Raw genomic sequence first — 17,724 nt, forward strand, 5'->3', positions numbered from 1 at the left:
CCTGATACAGTGGCAGATCCATTCAAGTTTCAGTGGCATGGTTCACATGTGCTTCAAACAGCCAGATAGACGATGAGAAACATGGTGATAATCAGGCCATTCCTGTCTGTCTGTGTAAGAGGTCTGACATGAGTCCACAGTGACCTGGTTCCAGCTAAACTCAGAGCACTGGGCTGGCTGACATTTGCCTTCTGTCACAGACACGATGTCAGGGATGAATAATACATGGGGACAATCGATAAGGAAAAAAAGACACTTCTTTTTATCTCCATCCCGTCGACTGTAGCTATGGTAACTAATCTCCAGGAAAATACCAACAGAATGAATGGCATAAAAATGACAACGGCAACAGAAAAGGAAAAGAGATGTGGTACATTAGAGAGAAAATGAAAGAAGAAAGAAGAAATAAAAAATTCACTAGCTATGTCTGTTTGTTTTGTGTCGCTATCTCTGATTCCATATTCAGAAACAATTTAAGCTCAGAGAACGCCATGCCTTCCGATGTATCAGCTTGGGTCGTTACATGAACATGGCAGCCAAAGTGACAGCCGGTGAGAGCCAAGTAGAGGAGCTGGAGAAAGAGGTGATGGATCAGAGAATGGAGCTGAGCTTCAACACTGGACTGCACTTCTACAAGAACAAAGTAGAAGAACTGGAGAGCAAGGATGCAGCCCAAAACAGCAGAACTATTCACCGTGGGCCTGATTCAGACTTATGAAATGTATGCCTTTCCTATGCACACCTTTCTACACACTTCTCAGTAGTTGGTATTCAGATTTACCTTATGGAGATGAGTAACACGGTTTGTGGCTCCCTTGTGCACACTGAATGCCTTCAATTCAACCCCAGAAAACACACCCACACCTACTAATTTGATCAGTGAGTTGTTCAATTTTTCAGTTAATTTATCTAAAGCAATCCTTTTTAAATACTGTGTACCTTTTGATTTGTATTTTATCAGCACAAGTGGTTCCAAGTGGAACAACATCTACATTTTTTTTTCCTGATAGAAATAACACCAACTCCATGCACTGTAATTTATAAACTGATAAAAGCTATGTAAATGAGTCATCTGTTTGGATAAGGGGTTTGTAAATATAGGCTAATTGACAATTGTTTACGTATATTTTACCTAATGATCTCTGGAGACAAATGTGAAACCACTCATATTTCAGCCAAAGGAAAAGCTTGTCAACAAGACTGGTATTTCAGCCTCTTTTCCACAGTGAAGTATAAATATCCATGTGGTTTCTCATAATTGTAATTGTACTGTAGGCCTCTGGCTTCATAATTTGCAGGGGACGAAATTTGGAGACCAAATCCTATGAAAATCCATGCGCACTGACAGCGAAATCCTGTAATGTTTTTTTAAACAGCTAATTGACCAAGTCGGTGTAATTATTTGAAATCCATTTTGTTCTGTGAGCTCAATGTGCACATTGCACAGCTTCTGTAGAGATAAGAGTTGTAGTTTCCAACAGGCCAATATTCTACATAGTTAAGTTGTTATTACGTCCATTGTCGGAATGAGACCAAAGCGCAACGTGGAAAGTGTTCGTCGTACTTAATTAGAATGAGCACCAAAAAACAACAAAGGAGAAGAGAAAAAAAAACGTTAAGTTCTGCAGGGCTATACAGCTACTGTGCAAAAACAACATCCCACAAACTAGGGTGGAAAACTGTAACGCTTGTCGTCTGGGGAAGGAGAGGAGGACCAATGTGCAGCGTGGTAAATGTTCATATTATTTAATGAAATATGCAACACTAGACAAAACAACAAACACGACAAACAAACAGTCCTGAAAGGTGAAACAAAAACACTAAACAGGAAACAACCACCCACAAAACACAATGGAAAACAGGCTACCTAAATATGGTTCTCAATCAGGGACAATGATTGACAGCTGCCTCTGATTAAGAACCATACCAGGCCAAACAGAGAAATAGAAAATCATAGACAAACTAACATAGACAACCCACCCAACTCACGCCCTGACCATACTAAAACAAAAGACAAAACAAAGGAACTAAGGTCAGGACGTGAAAAAAACAGGCTGCCTGTATGATTCCCAATCAGAGATAATGATAGACAACTGCCTCTGATTGGGAATCATACCCAGCAAACAAAGAAATAGAAAACTAGAATGCCCACCCAAATCACACCCTGACCTAACCAAATAGAGAAATAAAAAGGCTCTCCAAGGTCAGGGCGTGACATAAGTGCCGAACATGTGGTAATTAACTACAATGACCATAGTCCATAGTCCAGCACCTACTTGTCCGGTCTGTGTGTGTCTTTTATGCGATTGTGGGGGGGGGGATATAGGGAGCAGCTGTTGAATTAAATATATTCAGTGCGCGCAAGGGAACCACGTCTGAATACCAACTACTGAGAAGTGCATAGGAAAGTTGTGCAAAAGAAAGGCGTTCGTTTCCTAAGTCTGAATCGGGCCCATGGTGAATAGTTCTGCTGTTTGGGCTGCGCCTTTGCTCTTCAGTTCCTCTACTTTGTTCTTGTAGAAGTGCAGTTCACTCTTAGTGACACTCACTTCACTCTGATCCATTACCTCTTTCTTCAGCTCCTCTACTTGGCTGTCACTTTGGCTGCCATGTTCCTCAGCTCCACTCTCTGCTCTACCACCATGCCTCTCAGCAGTCTCAGCAGCCATGGTTCTCTCCCCATTCCCGTGACCCTGTTGAGTGATGTCATTCTCTCCAACCTCTCCACTCTCTCCCTGTGCCTATGCCCCAGAGAGGCAGAACAGCAACAGCAGCAGCATTACAGTACTACCCATTCTTAAATGAATACCTCAAACTAATGAAGCATACTGGACTCAGTCCCTCCATATACACACTGATCTTTGTGGACCAGTACATGGGACATGAAAACTTGTTCACGGTGGAAATGTCAAGCTCATTGTGAAGGACTGTGGATGATAATATTATAGGGGTACAGATTATTCCATGCCAAGTCATTCACATTTTGGTTGTTGACAGAGCCACGGGACAGTCGAACCTGTCACTTAGTTCTAAACTAGATCATCTTCATCTTGTGTGGCTAAGCTTTCAAAAACCCATGTGTGCAGGTTGAAGCTCTCTGTCATTAATGTGTGATAGAGAGGCTGTGTTGTTAGCGGGAATAACAGCTCGAGCAGGTGTATAACCTCAGTATCCCCTGATAACCAGTGTATTCACACCTGTGTGGCGTGTTCACCTGGTAGAGCCTCTGTTACAGTGTAATGTGTCTACAGTGTTTAGCTGTCAAGCATCTGACCACTCCGAGTAAAATTCAAGCGTTTGCCCCTGTGCCTTTTAAATTACAATGAATGTAATTACATGGACATTGGGGGGGGGGGGGGGGGTGATTATAGATCACAACTCCAATTGTGAGATGCTTGATACATATGGCCCCTGAGGGCTTCCTGTGTTGGCCCTGCGGTCTTTTTCACGGCCCAGTATCTCTAATGGATCTCTCTCTGTCTCTCTCCCGAGCCGCCTTTTGTTCTGAGAACAATCTCATGAAATGTTAATGCATGGCCTGGGACGGAATGTCTCCCTCACTTTCTCCCCCCCCCCCCCCCTATTCCCAATCCCTTTTTCTTCTCTACTTCTCTCCTCTATCAACATCACCCCCTTTTTATTTTTTTCAAGCTACCTATTTTGGTGTTACAACCTTCATCTCTCTCTTTCTCTCTCCATCTTTCTTTCTCTCTCTTACTCTCCCCCCCCCTTTCCCCCCATCCCTCTCTCTCTCTCTCCCTCTCTCTCTCTCTCCTGCAGGATGTTTGACGTGGGCGGCCAACGCTCAGAGAGGAAGAAGTGGATCCATTGTTTTGAAGGAGTCACATCCATTATCTTCTGTGTTGCGCTGAGTGCTTATGACCTGGTGCTGGCTGAGGATGAGGAGATGGTGAGGAGGAAGAGTCACCTATCCTATCCTACTATATTTCTATGATCCACACATTTTCAAATGGTCACACGTTACTGGTCATCATGTCATTATGATGTGGGTTACACAGAACATCCATATACTGTACATATTATAAAGCATATGTTACTAATCTACATAATATGCTGTATGTGCACTGGAGTAGGCTATTTGATTAGATAGATTAGATGAGTTATTTTACAAGGGTATGTATGAATGTAAATGGGGTCATTCATTTATTTTATAGGGGTGTAAATGTAATTGATAATCAAATCAAATGTTATTTGTCACACCCTTCATAGACAACAGGTGTAGATTAACAGTGAAATGTTTACTTACGGGTTCATTTTCAACAATGCAGAGTTAAAGATAAGATTATATATATATATACTGTTTACACTACATAACCAAAAGTATGTGGACACCTGCTCGTTGAACATCTCATTCCAAAATTATGGGCATTAATATGGAATTGGTCCCCCTATTGCTACTATAACAGTCTCCACTCTTCTGGGAAGGCTTTCCACTTGATGTTGGAACATTGCTACGGGGACTTGCTTCCATTCAGCCACAAGAGCATTAGTGAGGTCGGGCACTGATGTTGGCGATTTGGCTGGCAGTCGGTGTTCAAATTTATCCCAAAGGATTTCGATGGGGTTGAGGTCAGGGCTCTGTGCAGGCCAGTCAAGGTCTCCCACACCGATCTCAACAAACCATTCTGTATGGACCTCACTTTGTGCATTGTCATGCTGAAACAGGAAAGGGTCTTCCCCAAACTGTTGTCACAAAGTTTTAAGCACAGCATCGTCTAGAATGTCATTGTATGCTGAATGTAGCGTTTCGATTTCCCTTCACTGGAACTAAAGGGCCTAGCCTGAACCATGAAAAACAGCCCCAGACCATTATTCCTCCTCCACCAAACTTTACAGTTGTCACTATGCATTCGGGCAGGTAGCGTTCTCCTGGCATCCATAAAATCTAGATTAGTCCATTGGACTGCCAGATGGTGAAGTGTGATTCATCACTCCAGAGAACGTGTTTCCACTGCTCCAGAGTCCAATGGTGGCGAGCTTTACACCACTCTAGCCAACGCTTGGCATTGTGAATGGTGATCTTAGGCTTGTGTGCGGCTGCTCGGCCATGGAAACGCATTTCACGAAGCTCCCGAAGAACAGATCTTGTGCTGACATTACTTCCAGAGGCAGTTTCGAACTTGATAGTGAATGTTGCACCCGGAGGACAGCTGATATTTGCGTGCTACGCGCTTCAGCATTTGGCGGTCCCGTTCTGTGAGATTGTGTGGCCTAACACTTTGCGGCTGAGCCGTTCGCGGCTGAGCACTTGACCGTGGAAGCTCAAGCAGGGCAGAAATTTGACAAACTGACTTGTTGGAAAGGTGGTATCCTACAACGATGCCACGTTGACCATAACTGAGCTCTTCAAGGCCTTTCTACTGGCAATGTTTCTCTATGGAGATTGCATGTAAGAGAGTTAGTGCAAAAAAAAGGGTCAATTCAGGTGGTCTGGGTATCCATTTGATTATCTACTTAGAAGTCGTGCTTAGGCTTGGTGTAGAAGCTGTTCAGGGTCCTGTTATTTCCAGACTTGGCAAATTGGTACCGCTTGACATGCGGTAGCAGAGAGAACAGTCTGTTGCTTAGGAGGCTGGAGTCTTTGACAATTATCTGGGCCTTCCTCTGATACCACCTGGTATAGAAGTCCTGGATGGCAGCTCAGCCCCAGTGATGTAGTGGGCCATATGCACTACCCTCTGTAGCACCTTGCGGTCAAAGCAGTTGGCATACCAGGCGGTGATGCAGCCAGTCAAGATGCTCTCGATGGTGCAGCTGTAGAACGTTTTGAGGATCTGAGGGCCCATGACAAGTCTTTTCAAGCTCCTGAGTGGGAAGAGGCGTTGTTGTGCCCTCTTCACGACTGTGTTGGTGTGTTTGGACCCTGATAGGTCTTTAGTGATGTGGACACTGAGAAACTTGAAACTCTCAACCCGCTCCATTTCAGCCCTGTCGATGTGAATGGGGGGAGTGCTCACCCCTCCATTTCCTGTAATCCATAATCAGCTCCATTGTCTTACTGACATTGGGGGAGAGGTTGTTGTCCTGACACCACACTGATATACCGCTCACACAATATTTAGAGTAAGTTTGGGCTGAGGACTTAATAACCTGAAGAGCAGTTGAAGCTGCTGAGATATCATCAAACTGCTGTGCAATGAGCCATTTGTTTCCCTCACTGTGGTGTGAAGCACCCAATCAATACACCACTTATTTAAGTCCGGGAAAAAATAAGATGGGAGGAGCCATCCTACTTCACAGGCACTGCATTTTGTTAGAGAGTGTAGCATCTTACGTTAATTCAATAGTCTTGTCAAGCAGTTATATCTCACTAATTCTTAAGACCAAATAGACCATTGCTGTATTTCTATGGATGTTATGGATGTTACTTCTTATCAGTCCTTTTTTCTATGGCATATTAATCCATTTTTAACAGTCTGCTTGAACAATATACTTCCTATAACCATATCCCCAACACAAAGACACACTCTCAGCTTCTCTATCGCTCCTACTGCAGTGAGAGGGGAGAAAGCATAGACACATTCACAAAATACATACTGTACCACTACCCTATACAGCTAGATTTGAAATGTGAGGAGTTACTGCCCCCTGGTGGCAGATTTTATGTTTTATCCTTGGATGCGATGGGACCCAGTATTTGTCTGTCTGTCTACCAGAACCGGATGCATGAGAGCATGAAGCTGTTTGACTCCATCTGCAACAACAAGTGGTTCACAGAGACCTCCATCATCCTCTTCCTCAACAAGAAGGATCTGTTTGAGGAGAAGATTACAGGCAGCCCCCTGGCTATCTGCTACCCCGAGTACACAGGTAGAGAATCCTACCAATGTGTCCCCCCCCCCCCCCCCCCCACTGGGCACAGACATCAATTCAATGTCTATTCCACGTTGGTTCAACGTCATTTCATTGAAATGATGTGGAAACAATGTTTATTCAACCAGTGTGTGCCCAGTGGGTCTGTAACACTGTGACATACAGTGGATTGCACTGCGCTCTGACAGAGAAATCATATAGTTGTGATTGTTGAGGCTGTGGCGATTTCAGCAGCAGTAGTAGCTCTAGCAGAATATTGGGGGATATTGAGCACGCCAGTGATGATTTCCAGGAGATTTCAAGTTATAATTCATCAATAATGTTTTTTTTTTTTTTTATCTTGGAATCAATCAGTAATGTCTGGCATCTCATCACATGCTATAATGCTTCATTTATGTTGACTATGTTCACTACCCAGGAGCCAACAAATACGACGAGGCAGCGAGTTACATCCAGACTAAGTTTGAGGACCTGAACAAGAAGAAGGACACGAAGGAGATCTACACCCACTTCACCTGCGCCACCGACACTAAGAACGTCCAGTTTGTCTTTGACGCCGTCACCGACGTCATCATCAAGAACAACCTGAAGGACTGTGGTCTCTTCTAGTGGCGGGGCCAGGGGAGGCGGGGCCAGAGGAGGAGCTAAGGTGAGGACAAAGATTAGGGGAAAACCAAACATCAAATCCAATGCTGATGATATAGCCCATTATCTCTTTTGGGGACGAGATGACCATGTTAGAAAGGACTAAATCATCAGTATGGTGATGACCAGGGCCCTGTGTTTTGCGCAATCATGTGTCATAGCAAATATCTTATCCTGTATTTTAAGCCTTATCCGTACATTAGCATCACACCAAAAGTGAACAAAATATTCTAAGGATGGTGCTGGACTGTTGGCTGAAAAATCTTTAAATAAAGGTTACAATCTAGGCATGTCACATGACTGCACAAAACACAGGGCCCGAGTCATAACTGAGAACATTATAATTCACTGTATCACAATTCCAGTGGTTCAGAAGTTTACATACAGTAAGTTGACTGTGCCTTTAAACAGCTTGGACAATTCCAGAAAATGATGTCATGTCTTTAGAAGCTTATGATAGGCTAATTGACATAATTTGAGTCAATTGGAGGTGTACCTATGGATGTATTTCAAGGCCTACCTTCAAACTCAGTGCCTCTTTGCTTGACATCATGGGAAAATCAAAAGAAATCAGCCAAGACCGAAAAAAAAGCCAGACTACGGTTTGCAACTGCACATGGGGACAAAGATCGTACTTTTTGGAGAAATGTCCTCTGGTCTGATGAAACAAAAATAGAACTGTTTGGCCATAATGACCATTGTTATGTTTGGAGGAAAAATGGGGATGATTGCAAGCCGTAGAAACCATCCCAACCGTGAAGCCCGGGGGTGGCAGCATCATTTTGTGGGGGTGCTTTGCTGCAGGAGGGACTGTTGCATTTCACAAAATAGATGATATCACGAGGAGGTAAAATTATCTAGATATATTGAAGCAACATCTCAAGACATCAGTCTTGTTAAAGCTTGTTCGCAAATGGGTCTTCCAAATGGACAATGACCCCATGCATACTTCCAAAGTTGTGGCAAAAGGACATCAAAGTCAAGGTATTTGAGTGGCCACGACAAAGCCCTAGACTCAATCCTATAGAAAATGCGTGGGGAGAACTGAAAAAGCGTGTGCGAGCAAGGAGGCCTTTAAACCTGACTCAGTTACACCAGCTCCGTCAGGAGTCATGGGCCAAAATGCACCCAACTTGTTGTTGAAAGCTTGTGGAAGGCTACCTGAAACGTTTGACCCAAGTTAAACAATTTAAAGGCAATGCTACCAAATATTAATTGAGTGTATGTAAACCTCTGACCCACTGGGAATGTGATGAAAGAAATAAAACCTGAAATAAATCATTCTCTCTACTATTATTCTGACATTTCACATTCTTCAAATGAAGTGTTGATCCTAACTGACCTAAGACAGGGAATATTTACTGGGATTAAGTGTCAGGAATTGTGAAAAACTGAGTTTAAATGTATTTGGCTAAGGTATATGCAAACTTCCGACTTGAACTGTACATGATGTATGATTTTGTTTTCTGATGGTTAAATTGACTCAGCAGTACATCATAGATAGACCCCCTGCATGTCTTACATGTAAAAAAAAGTTTCCCTTTTTCATTACCATACCAAACTACACGTCTCATATTTAATACACATTTGCTCAGCCATGTCTGGGCTAGCTTACTCTTTATGCCTCTCTTCGCCAGGAGTGCTTGTACAATGAATCTGCTGCCTGGGGGATAGAGTGGACAGACACACCACCATCACAGACAGACTGTACCGGCCTTGCAAGCTCCTGCTTTTCTATATGGGGGAGAGAAAAAAACATAACAAACTGAGAAGTTGGGAGAAACAGCCTTGCAGAATTATTCCAATGATCACTTATTCTCAACTGTCATGTCCATCCTCTCCCTCTTGTGTACGTTTGTTTATTTTCGTTTCATGTTAGATATTTAATTTGATTAGGGGTCTCTTTTTTCTTCTTCTGCCAAGTCTGAATTTGATCTCAGATGTAGTTTTCTCTCTTTTCTTTGTTGTTTTATAAGTATTATCCGAGGTTAGAAAAAATAGAGGAAACAACTTTTATATACTTTACATTCACTTTACTTTAACAGATGTCGGCATTTTATGAAACTTTCAATTGCATAAAGCTTTTTTTGTTGTTGAAGGGAAACAAGTATGGAGAGAGAACATGAGTTGAGAGGAACACGTTTTTGCTAATATTTACATGACATACTAACGTTGTACGCTGTATCATATCACTTATTATCGTTATTACACATGACTGTCCGTAGACGATCATAGCTGTACTTCTTTAGTCGCCACAATGTAACATTCCTTCCAAAACAATTACAAAGAGTAAAGAAAAAAGTATCAATTTGAAGATTTAAAAACCTTCAAGTTTAAAAAAATAAATAATATTGAATACGTATGTTCCTAACATTGGCATATTTTGTTTTCATCCCAGGTCTTTTCTCAGTATGTTTGTGCCTTGATGTATGTTTACACCTGTTACATCTAGAGACTTGCTTTCTCCATAGTGTGAATTAGGGCTATTTCTACTCCCATACTATTCACATGGCGGATAAAGAGGACACATAATATATCACAGTGATGAGAAAGAAATGAACAATGATAGTGTTTTGGTAAATATTTCAAATGCTTTGAAAGTCCTACTTTTGTTCATTTAAATAAAGTTTGGATCACCTCAATTACCATTCTCCTGGTGTGTCTCTAGAATAATTGGACCTATCCACAGATTCCACTGTAAGAATGCCCTTTTGAACATGGCATGGTAATGCTAATCACATTTAATTAGGGTCTTAAAGGTAAGTAGAACATCCCCATAAGGTAAACATTGCACATCCATCCTAATGCACACACATGTAAATGAGAATGCATCAACAGTGCCAACAATGCTTCATCCCCCAATTACATGGAGTATTCATATACATGAGGAACAGACCATGGAGGGTGATGAGGGGCTTTTGTACATTCAAATGTAGAGCTATGTACATGATCTGCCTAAGCCTATACAGACCGTGATGTGCAGTCTTGCTCATTCCAATAAATTGATTGGGGACAATGTAACAGTCCAGCTCCAGCATTTGCGCTGTAAAACTGCCATTAAGTAAAGAATGCAGCGAATGGTGTAGGCATTGGGACAACAATGGACTCCCATCAGCCCAGGGTACCAGGCGCTCAGGTAAATCAGGGAGTAAAATAGGATGGGGGTAGTTTGAGTGTTCAAGCTTTGAGCCGTTCCGTGGTTCCAGAACAATCCGTCAGGCGGTGCTACACGCCTCTATGTGCTTCAAATCAAATGTAGCCTAACTGCATCCACACGAGAAGTGCCCTTTATTCACTGTGTTGGAAATGAAAGGTTTTTCTTATTATGTCTCTATAGTGAAATGCAACTGATTACATAAACTAGGTAGGTCTAGACCTTTTTCAACAAAGCACCGTGCGCGTTTTGCGGCAACTTTGAACTAAAAGTTGCACATAGGTGAAGAAGCCTAAATCCAAAATTGTGTGTTGGACTATATAGGCTAACAGCCTATGATAATAGAGAAAATATCAAACAATATAGTTAGGTACTCCAAACTGTGATAAGTAGTCTATGTTATAGGCTAGACCCTGTCCCTACGATTGATGGGCTATGTGTCTCCTTGCCCAGTCTGAGACAAATAATTTTAAAAAACATCGTCTCGTCCATGATTGACACATGACTGAAATCTGAAGTCCTGGCAATTGTTTTAATTCCACGCATAATACAGCAGAACTTCTCAGGTGAGGGAGATGTTTTGACGCGGTATTTAGGTGTTGGGTCGTATTTCAGGCGCGTTGCTATTGGCGCATTCTGTGATGCGCGCAGTTGACTGGCTGCCTGGTAAGAGACTGCGCTCACAAAGTACACGGCCGGCCCTACAAACACATGCACTCTACTGTCTGAGGGGCGTTGAGTGGACATCGGATTTACTGAGAAAGTTGCAACCGTTTTGGATTAATTGTTCTATCAGAGGAGTCAATTATTCACCGATGTAAGTAGCCCGATCTAGAGAAATGCATCCTATAGGCTGGTCAAATTTAGCGCTAGAGAACATCATTTTGTATGCTGAATAATTCTTGTCTTTTTGCAGGATAAAGTAATCCATTTGGAATTCATACAATCAGACACGACAAGAGCAATGGTACGTTTATTTTGTAACATTTCCAGATTGTTATTTGTAGATGATTGTATGTGTTCTTTTGTGTGAAGTGCCTATACATTTCTTCCTAACAGTTGTACAGAACAGTCCGGGAGGTTATTATCGTGAGCGGCTGAATGTTGTGGTAAATAAAACCAAATGTTCGGCGCTTATAACATTACGCCCCTCCGGTGACAGTTAGACAATATAGAGCAGCTGAGAATAATTGTAGGATATAGACGACAATTTGTTGGAAAGATGACAAACTCTTGTTATTATTCCATTTGAACTTTAAGGCCTAAATCCATTTCCTTAACAAACTTTTCTTGAGAAATACTGTCTTGTTTATTGCTTACTTTTCCCATAGGCTACTTAGTCATTTCTGGCCGATGCAGTTGCAAATGTCTGGAAATCAGAATATATTTTACCTGGTTACTTACAATAGACATATTCAATGGTGCGTTATATATGTGTTATTGATGATTAATCAAGGATCAATAATGTCATAGACATGTCATTATAATTTCTGTACATGCCAACCACAGCCTGTAGTGTGGTTTTCCACTTTCATTTTGAGTGTGACTCCAAATCCAGACCTCCATGGGTTGATAAATTTGATTTCCATTGAGCATTTTTGTGTGATTTTGTTGTCAGCACATTCAACTATGTAAAGAAAAAAGTATTTAATAAGAATATTTCATTCATTCAGATCTAGGATGTGTTATTTTAGTGTTCCCTTTATTTTTTTGAGCAGTGTATAAAGTATTGAGTGAGAACAGTAGTTCTTTGATCATGATACACTCTAATGAGCTTTCTATGAAAAAAGTTTGTTAGGCAGTTGTTTTCAGTGACAGTTCTCCTCGAATTGCTCTGCTCCACATAACATCACATTTTATTTGTCACATGTGCCGAATACAACAGGTGTAGGTAGACCTTACAGTGAAATACTTACTTCCAAGCCCTAAACCAACAATGCAGTTTTGAAAATAAACAAAATAAACAAAAGTAACAAATAATTAAAGAGCAGTGGTAAAATAACAGTAGCGATGCTATATACCCTACAGGGGGTACCGGTACAGCGTCAATGCACATGTAGGCAATATGTAAATGTGGGTAGAGTTAAAGTGACTATGTATAGATAATAAACAGAGTAGCAGCAGAGTAAAATAGTGGCGGGGGGGGGGGGGGGGGGGGTAGACATTTGATTAGCTGTTCAGGAGTCTTTGGGGTAGAAGCTGTTAAGAAGCCTTTTGGACCTAGACTTGACGCTAGAAAAATACCCAAAAGTAGAAAAAGTCTATATACAGTGTGTGCAAATGAGGTTAGATAAGGGAGGTAATGGCAATGAATGGGCCATGGTGGCGAAGTAATTACAATATAGCAATTAAACACTGGAGTGATAGATGTGCAAAAGATTAATTTGCAAGTAGAGATACTGGGGTGCAAAGGAGCAAGATAAACAAATAAATACAGTGTGGGGATGAGGTAGTTGGATGGGCTATGTACAGGTGCAGTGATCTGTAAGCTGCTCTGACAGCTGGTGCTTAAAGTTAGTGAGGGAGATATGAGTCTCCAGCTTTAGTGATTTTTACAGTTCGTTCCAGTCATTGGCAGCAGAGAATTGGAAGGAAAGGCGGCCAAAGGAGGAATTTGCTTTGGGGGTGACCAGTGAAATATACCTGCTGGAGCACGTGCTACGTGTGGGTGCTGCTATGGTGACCAGTGAGCTGAGATAAAGTGGGGCTTTACCTAGCAGAGACTTGTAGATGACCTGGAGCCAGTGGGTTTGGCGACGGGTATGAAGTGAGGACGAGCCAACGAGAGCATACAGGTCGCAGTGGTGGGTAGTATATGGGGCTGTGGTGACAAAACGGATGGCAATGTTATAGACTGCATCCAGTTTGTTAAGTAGAGTGTTGGAGGCTATCTTGTAAATGACATCGCCGAAATCGAGGATCAGTAGGATGGTCAGTTTTACGAAGGTATGTTTGGCAGCATGAATGAATGATGCTTTGTTGCGAAATAGGAAGACGATTCTAGATTTCATTTTGGATTGGATATGCTTAATGTGAGTCTGGAAGGAGAGTTTACAGTAACCAGACACCTAGGTATTTGTAGTTGTCCACATATTCTAAGTCAGGGCCGTCCAGAGTAGTGATGCTGGACGAGCAGGCAGGTGTGGGCAGCGATCGGTTGAAGAGCATGCATTTAGTTTTACTTGCATTTAAGAGCAGTTGGAGGCCACAGAAGGAGAGTTGGATGGCATTGAAGCTCGTCTGGAGGTTAGTTAACACAGTGTCCAAAGAGGGGCCAGAAGTATACAGAATGGTGTCGTCTGCGTAGAGGTGGATCAGAGAATCACCAGCAGCAAGAGCGACATCATTGATGTATACAGAGAAGAGAGTCGGCCCGAGAATTGAACCCTGTGGCGCCCCCATAGAGACTGCCAGAGGTCTGGACAACAGGCCCTCCGATTTGGCCTTGGAGCATTATCTCTTACCTTAACCAATGACTGACTGGTGCTCTCTACCGGTGTTTAATAACACCACAGTAATGGAAGGCTGCAGGGTACAGTTTTGCTGCTTTTTGACTATAACACCAGTGTTACACTATACGCTCTAATGTTATGCTAGGGAAATTGGGTTTCCATATCTAGGGCTGACAGTGGGGACTTGTGAAGAGCAGAATCAAAACAGTTGCTTTGTGAGAAGGTGCTGATGTTCATAGTGAACCATTGTTAGGTAAATGAAAGCTTAAAAGTACCGGTGGCCTGGCTTTGGTCCCAGGTTAGAGCGGGTCCACCAGAGCCATGAGACACGTGTAGATGGAAACCGAAAAGTCTGAGCCTCTTGGGTAAAAAACCCAAAGGTAAATCCTTTATGGAAATGTGCAACATATTTATGTGCCTCTTTCAGATTCTCTCCGACATTCGGTTTAGGGCACAATTTCTATCACCCGAGCCTTTCGGGGTATTGTATTGATGAGTCAGACCTCCACACTATTGTGAAGGACAATGCACATGGCAGACCTTTCAGTGTTTAATGCGCCTCCAAGGCCCTGTCTCACTCTGTCAAACAGAGCTCTCCTCTACAGCCAAATGGTTAAGTTCCCACAGCTGTGATAACATCAGGGCATCGTCTCTGCTGATTTGGTCTCCTCACTGTGCCTCCAAACAGCACTCTGGCCTAAGACGGATCAGGGTTGAGAGGTAGCAAACACAAACATGCTACACAAGCATGCTACAAAACATGGAAAAACCTTGTAGGATTATTACAAATGAAAGTTGAACAAATTGCATCATTCTAAAGCTGTTATTTTTGGTGATTTGTAGTACAGGGAATGTTTTTTAAACAAGAAATGTCCTGTGCATACAGTAGCCTGTGTTCTGTTCGCTACAACACCCGAGTGAATGGGATTGATCTTGAAGTGTTGCCTTGTCACCTTTTAACCTTGATGTGATAAAATGGATTCAGTGGTGGTTCCCAAACCATCTGGTTGTTAAGGCATCCTGAGAATATTGTTGTAATGCAACTGAATGCTATGGAAGCTTGTGTCATTCAGACTGTGTCATTCAGACTTCTATATTTCAGATGATTTGGTGATGAATTTGATATGATTCATACACGGGGTTTCTTACTCCCATTGTGTAATTCCAGAACGGTGATGTCATTTCCTGCCGGACAACATGGGCTAATCCCGAAGGCATCCTGTGATTCTTGTGTGCAGTAAAGGATGTGTAATACTGAGTGCCTCTAAAAATGTTTCAGTCTCTAGTTTGTCCAACCGAAAGAGGCAGCAAGGGTTTCCCTGTATATCCTGTTCCCACAAGCCATATTCTAATCAACTCAGAGCATACTGCTGAGAAGCTTCTCCATAAAGCTGCTCTGAGGTTTGGGTGGAATGTCTGACTTGATATGTGGCGGTGGTACGGCTGCAGCGTGTGATCTCAGCTGATTAGAATCTTGGTGCAGTGCTGGATAGAAGCACAGGAAACTACTTAAGCTTTTGGACCAGGAGTTGGTCCATTCGTTTCTGTAAAAGTGCTCTGTTACACATTTTGTTCTGAAATGTTCTTAAACCATGTATGGAGGAGTCAGTGTTTTCAGTCTGTCAGTAACCAACCTGTTATATCTCTCTCCCTGTCTTTCTAGCTGTGTCTGCGGGACTCTAAAGACTGTTTGATGGACCAGATGCAGTACATGATGAGGTCCTTGCAGGATCTGAAACACATGAGAAGGCCGCTCAGCGAGCCCTCCGGCCGCTCTGATGCCGTGACGCGCGTTTGCCAGCGGGGAGCGCAGCAGCGGGAGCGCCTGACATGCCTCCGTAGACCCATCTCTGAGGCCAGCGAGGCCAGCACCTATGACTCAGCTTGCTGCCTGGCCAGCCCCGTGGAGGAGGAGGAAGAAGAGGTGGAGGAGGAAGGGCAGGAGCGGCTAATGCAGAGCTCCCCTAGCAGTGAGAAGAGTATGGAGTTTGACTCAGGCTACTCAGAGGCGTCCTGGCAGGATGACGGCGTGGTGCTCAGGAGGACCAGGAACGTACGGGTGTCTAACTCTGCCTGCCTCCGAACCAACCGGGGAGTGGGCTCTGCCGACCGGATCCGGCCCAAGTCCACGTCGGACGCTTGTCTGGAGCGCTGGACGTCATTTGAGGCAAGCAGCGACCCGGAGGACTGGACCACGTCACTGCTGAGCCGCAGCAGGAACAGACAGCCCCTGGTGCTGGGGGACAACAGCTTCGCTGACCTCATTAAGAACTGGATGGACCTGCCAGAGTGTCCTGAGCCAGCAGAACTCAAGCCCCACGCAGGCCGGCGCCTGGCCAAGGACCTCCTGGTCAACATGAGGAGGAAGCTGGCAGGGATGTCAAAAAGCGTGGAGATGAGGGCCAGACCAGCAGACTCCACCAGGGTCAGTAGGGCCGCGGCAGCCCCGAAACGCATGTCCTGCCCTGTAGGCTTCCAGCCACGCAAACCCTTCTTTCACCAATCCCACACAGGCCTGCATGAACTGGGGACGGACTTCTACCAGTTCAACGCTCTCATGAAGACAGGCAGCCGACAACCTATCATATGTAATGACATTATCGGGTACATCTGATCTGAGTGATGTTACAGCTACGGACTCCTACCACAGACTAATGTTATTTTATTTTTTATATGCGCTTTATGTGGAAATAATGTTGAAATTGTTACAAAAATAAAGTTTTTTTTATTGAAAAGGGAAAAAGTGTTGACTGCAATAATTATTAACTTTAAGTTTTCTTAAGTTTTCTTTTTTATTATTAAGTTTTATTATTAACTATTAAGTTTTTATTCTTAAATGACTAATGGAATAATAAGGCATGCTTAGGTTTAGGTTCAGCTGTAAAAAAGGTAGTGACATTCTCGATTACATCTGGGTATAAACACTCTAGCACATTATTTAAACGACCTGTCAACTGACCAACATAATGGCAGTCAGAAATCTTGCCTTTGAATACCTGTCTATTTGAATACAAATAGCAGGGTGGGTGTTGCTGTATTGTGTTTCTACTACTGTCAGATGGGAAGTTGAACATTATATTTCCAAATGTGGGTTGTTAAGCCCCGTTTATACCTGGTGCTAACATGCACCCTTTGTCCTGATATTGTCCACATTCTGATTGTGCCCACATTTTTAGACAGATGTAGGCGATTAAAATACACATAGTGATCTGATCTTCCTGACCACCTCTGGAGGTAGTCAGGCACACATTGTCTCTGGATAGCAATTAAGTGAAAACGGATCTAGATGGTCAAACTATTTAAATCATAATTTACCGGCCTCTAAAATCATTGACAGGTAGCACCGCTGACTTAAGGCATCAGTAATTGTCTTAAAATAAATACAATCATATTATTTTGAATTAATATCTGTTAAATAATTTACATACAGGGGGGCATTAGCTAATCTGGTCACAAAGTGGACACAGTGGATGGATAACAGACTAATTTCAATACAATTTGTAGATGTGACAAACTTGATCAGATAGGGATCGGATCATATTGATCAGATCACGAAACTCCCACGTTAGCGCAAGGTGTAAAGAAGGCTTAGATGTGTCATATGATGCTTAGATCTAAAGGGAGTAGCCCTGTAAATGT

The 17,724-nt window shown here is 42.9% G+C and overlaps 2 protein-coding genes across 2 annotated transcripts in view; both read left to right on the forward strand.

The window, feature by feature from the left end:
- The window catches only part of LOC109890863 (guanine nucleotide-binding protein G(i) subunit alpha-2), a 150,211-nt gene extending 140,090 nt beyond the window's left edge, over window positions 1-10,121 (forward strand). Inside the window, exons 6-9 of the mRNA XM_020482946.2 lie at window positions 3,781-3,910; window positions 6,678-6,831; window positions 7,253-7,483; window positions 9,117-10,121. Coding sequence (XP_020338535.1) covers window positions 3,781-3,910; window positions 6,678-6,831; window positions 7,253-7,443 — 475 coding nt within the window. The 3' untranslated portion in view covers window positions 7,444-7,483; window positions 9,117-10,121. The remainder of the gene's footprint in view (window positions 1-3,780; window positions 3,911-6,677; window positions 6,832-7,252; window positions 7,484-9,116) is intronic.
- A 1,186-nt stretch (window positions 10,122-11,307) lies between these two features.
- LOC109890864 (PAK4-inhibitor inka2) lies at window positions 11,308-16,828 on the forward strand. The gene is made up of 3 exons (XM_020482947.2): window positions 11,308-11,450; window positions 11,550-11,600; window positions 15,749-16,828. Exons 2-3 carry the CDS (start codon window positions 11,598-11,600, stop codon window positions 16,697-16,699), a joined length of 954 nt encoding a protein of 317 aa, XP_020338536.1. The 5' UTR covers window positions 11,308-11,450; window positions 11,550-11,597; the 3' UTR covers window positions 16,700-16,828.
- The last annotated feature ends 896 nt before the right edge of the window (window positions 16,829-17,724 follow it).

This window comes from Oncorhynchus kisutch, linkage group LG5 (assembly GCF_002021735.2).
Source record: "Oncorhynchus kisutch isolate 150728-3 linkage group LG5, Okis_V2, whole genome shotgun sequence".
Taxonomy (NCBI): domain Eukaryota; kingdom Metazoa; phylum Chordata; class Actinopteri; order Salmoniformes; family Salmonidae; genus Oncorhynchus; species Oncorhynchus kisutch.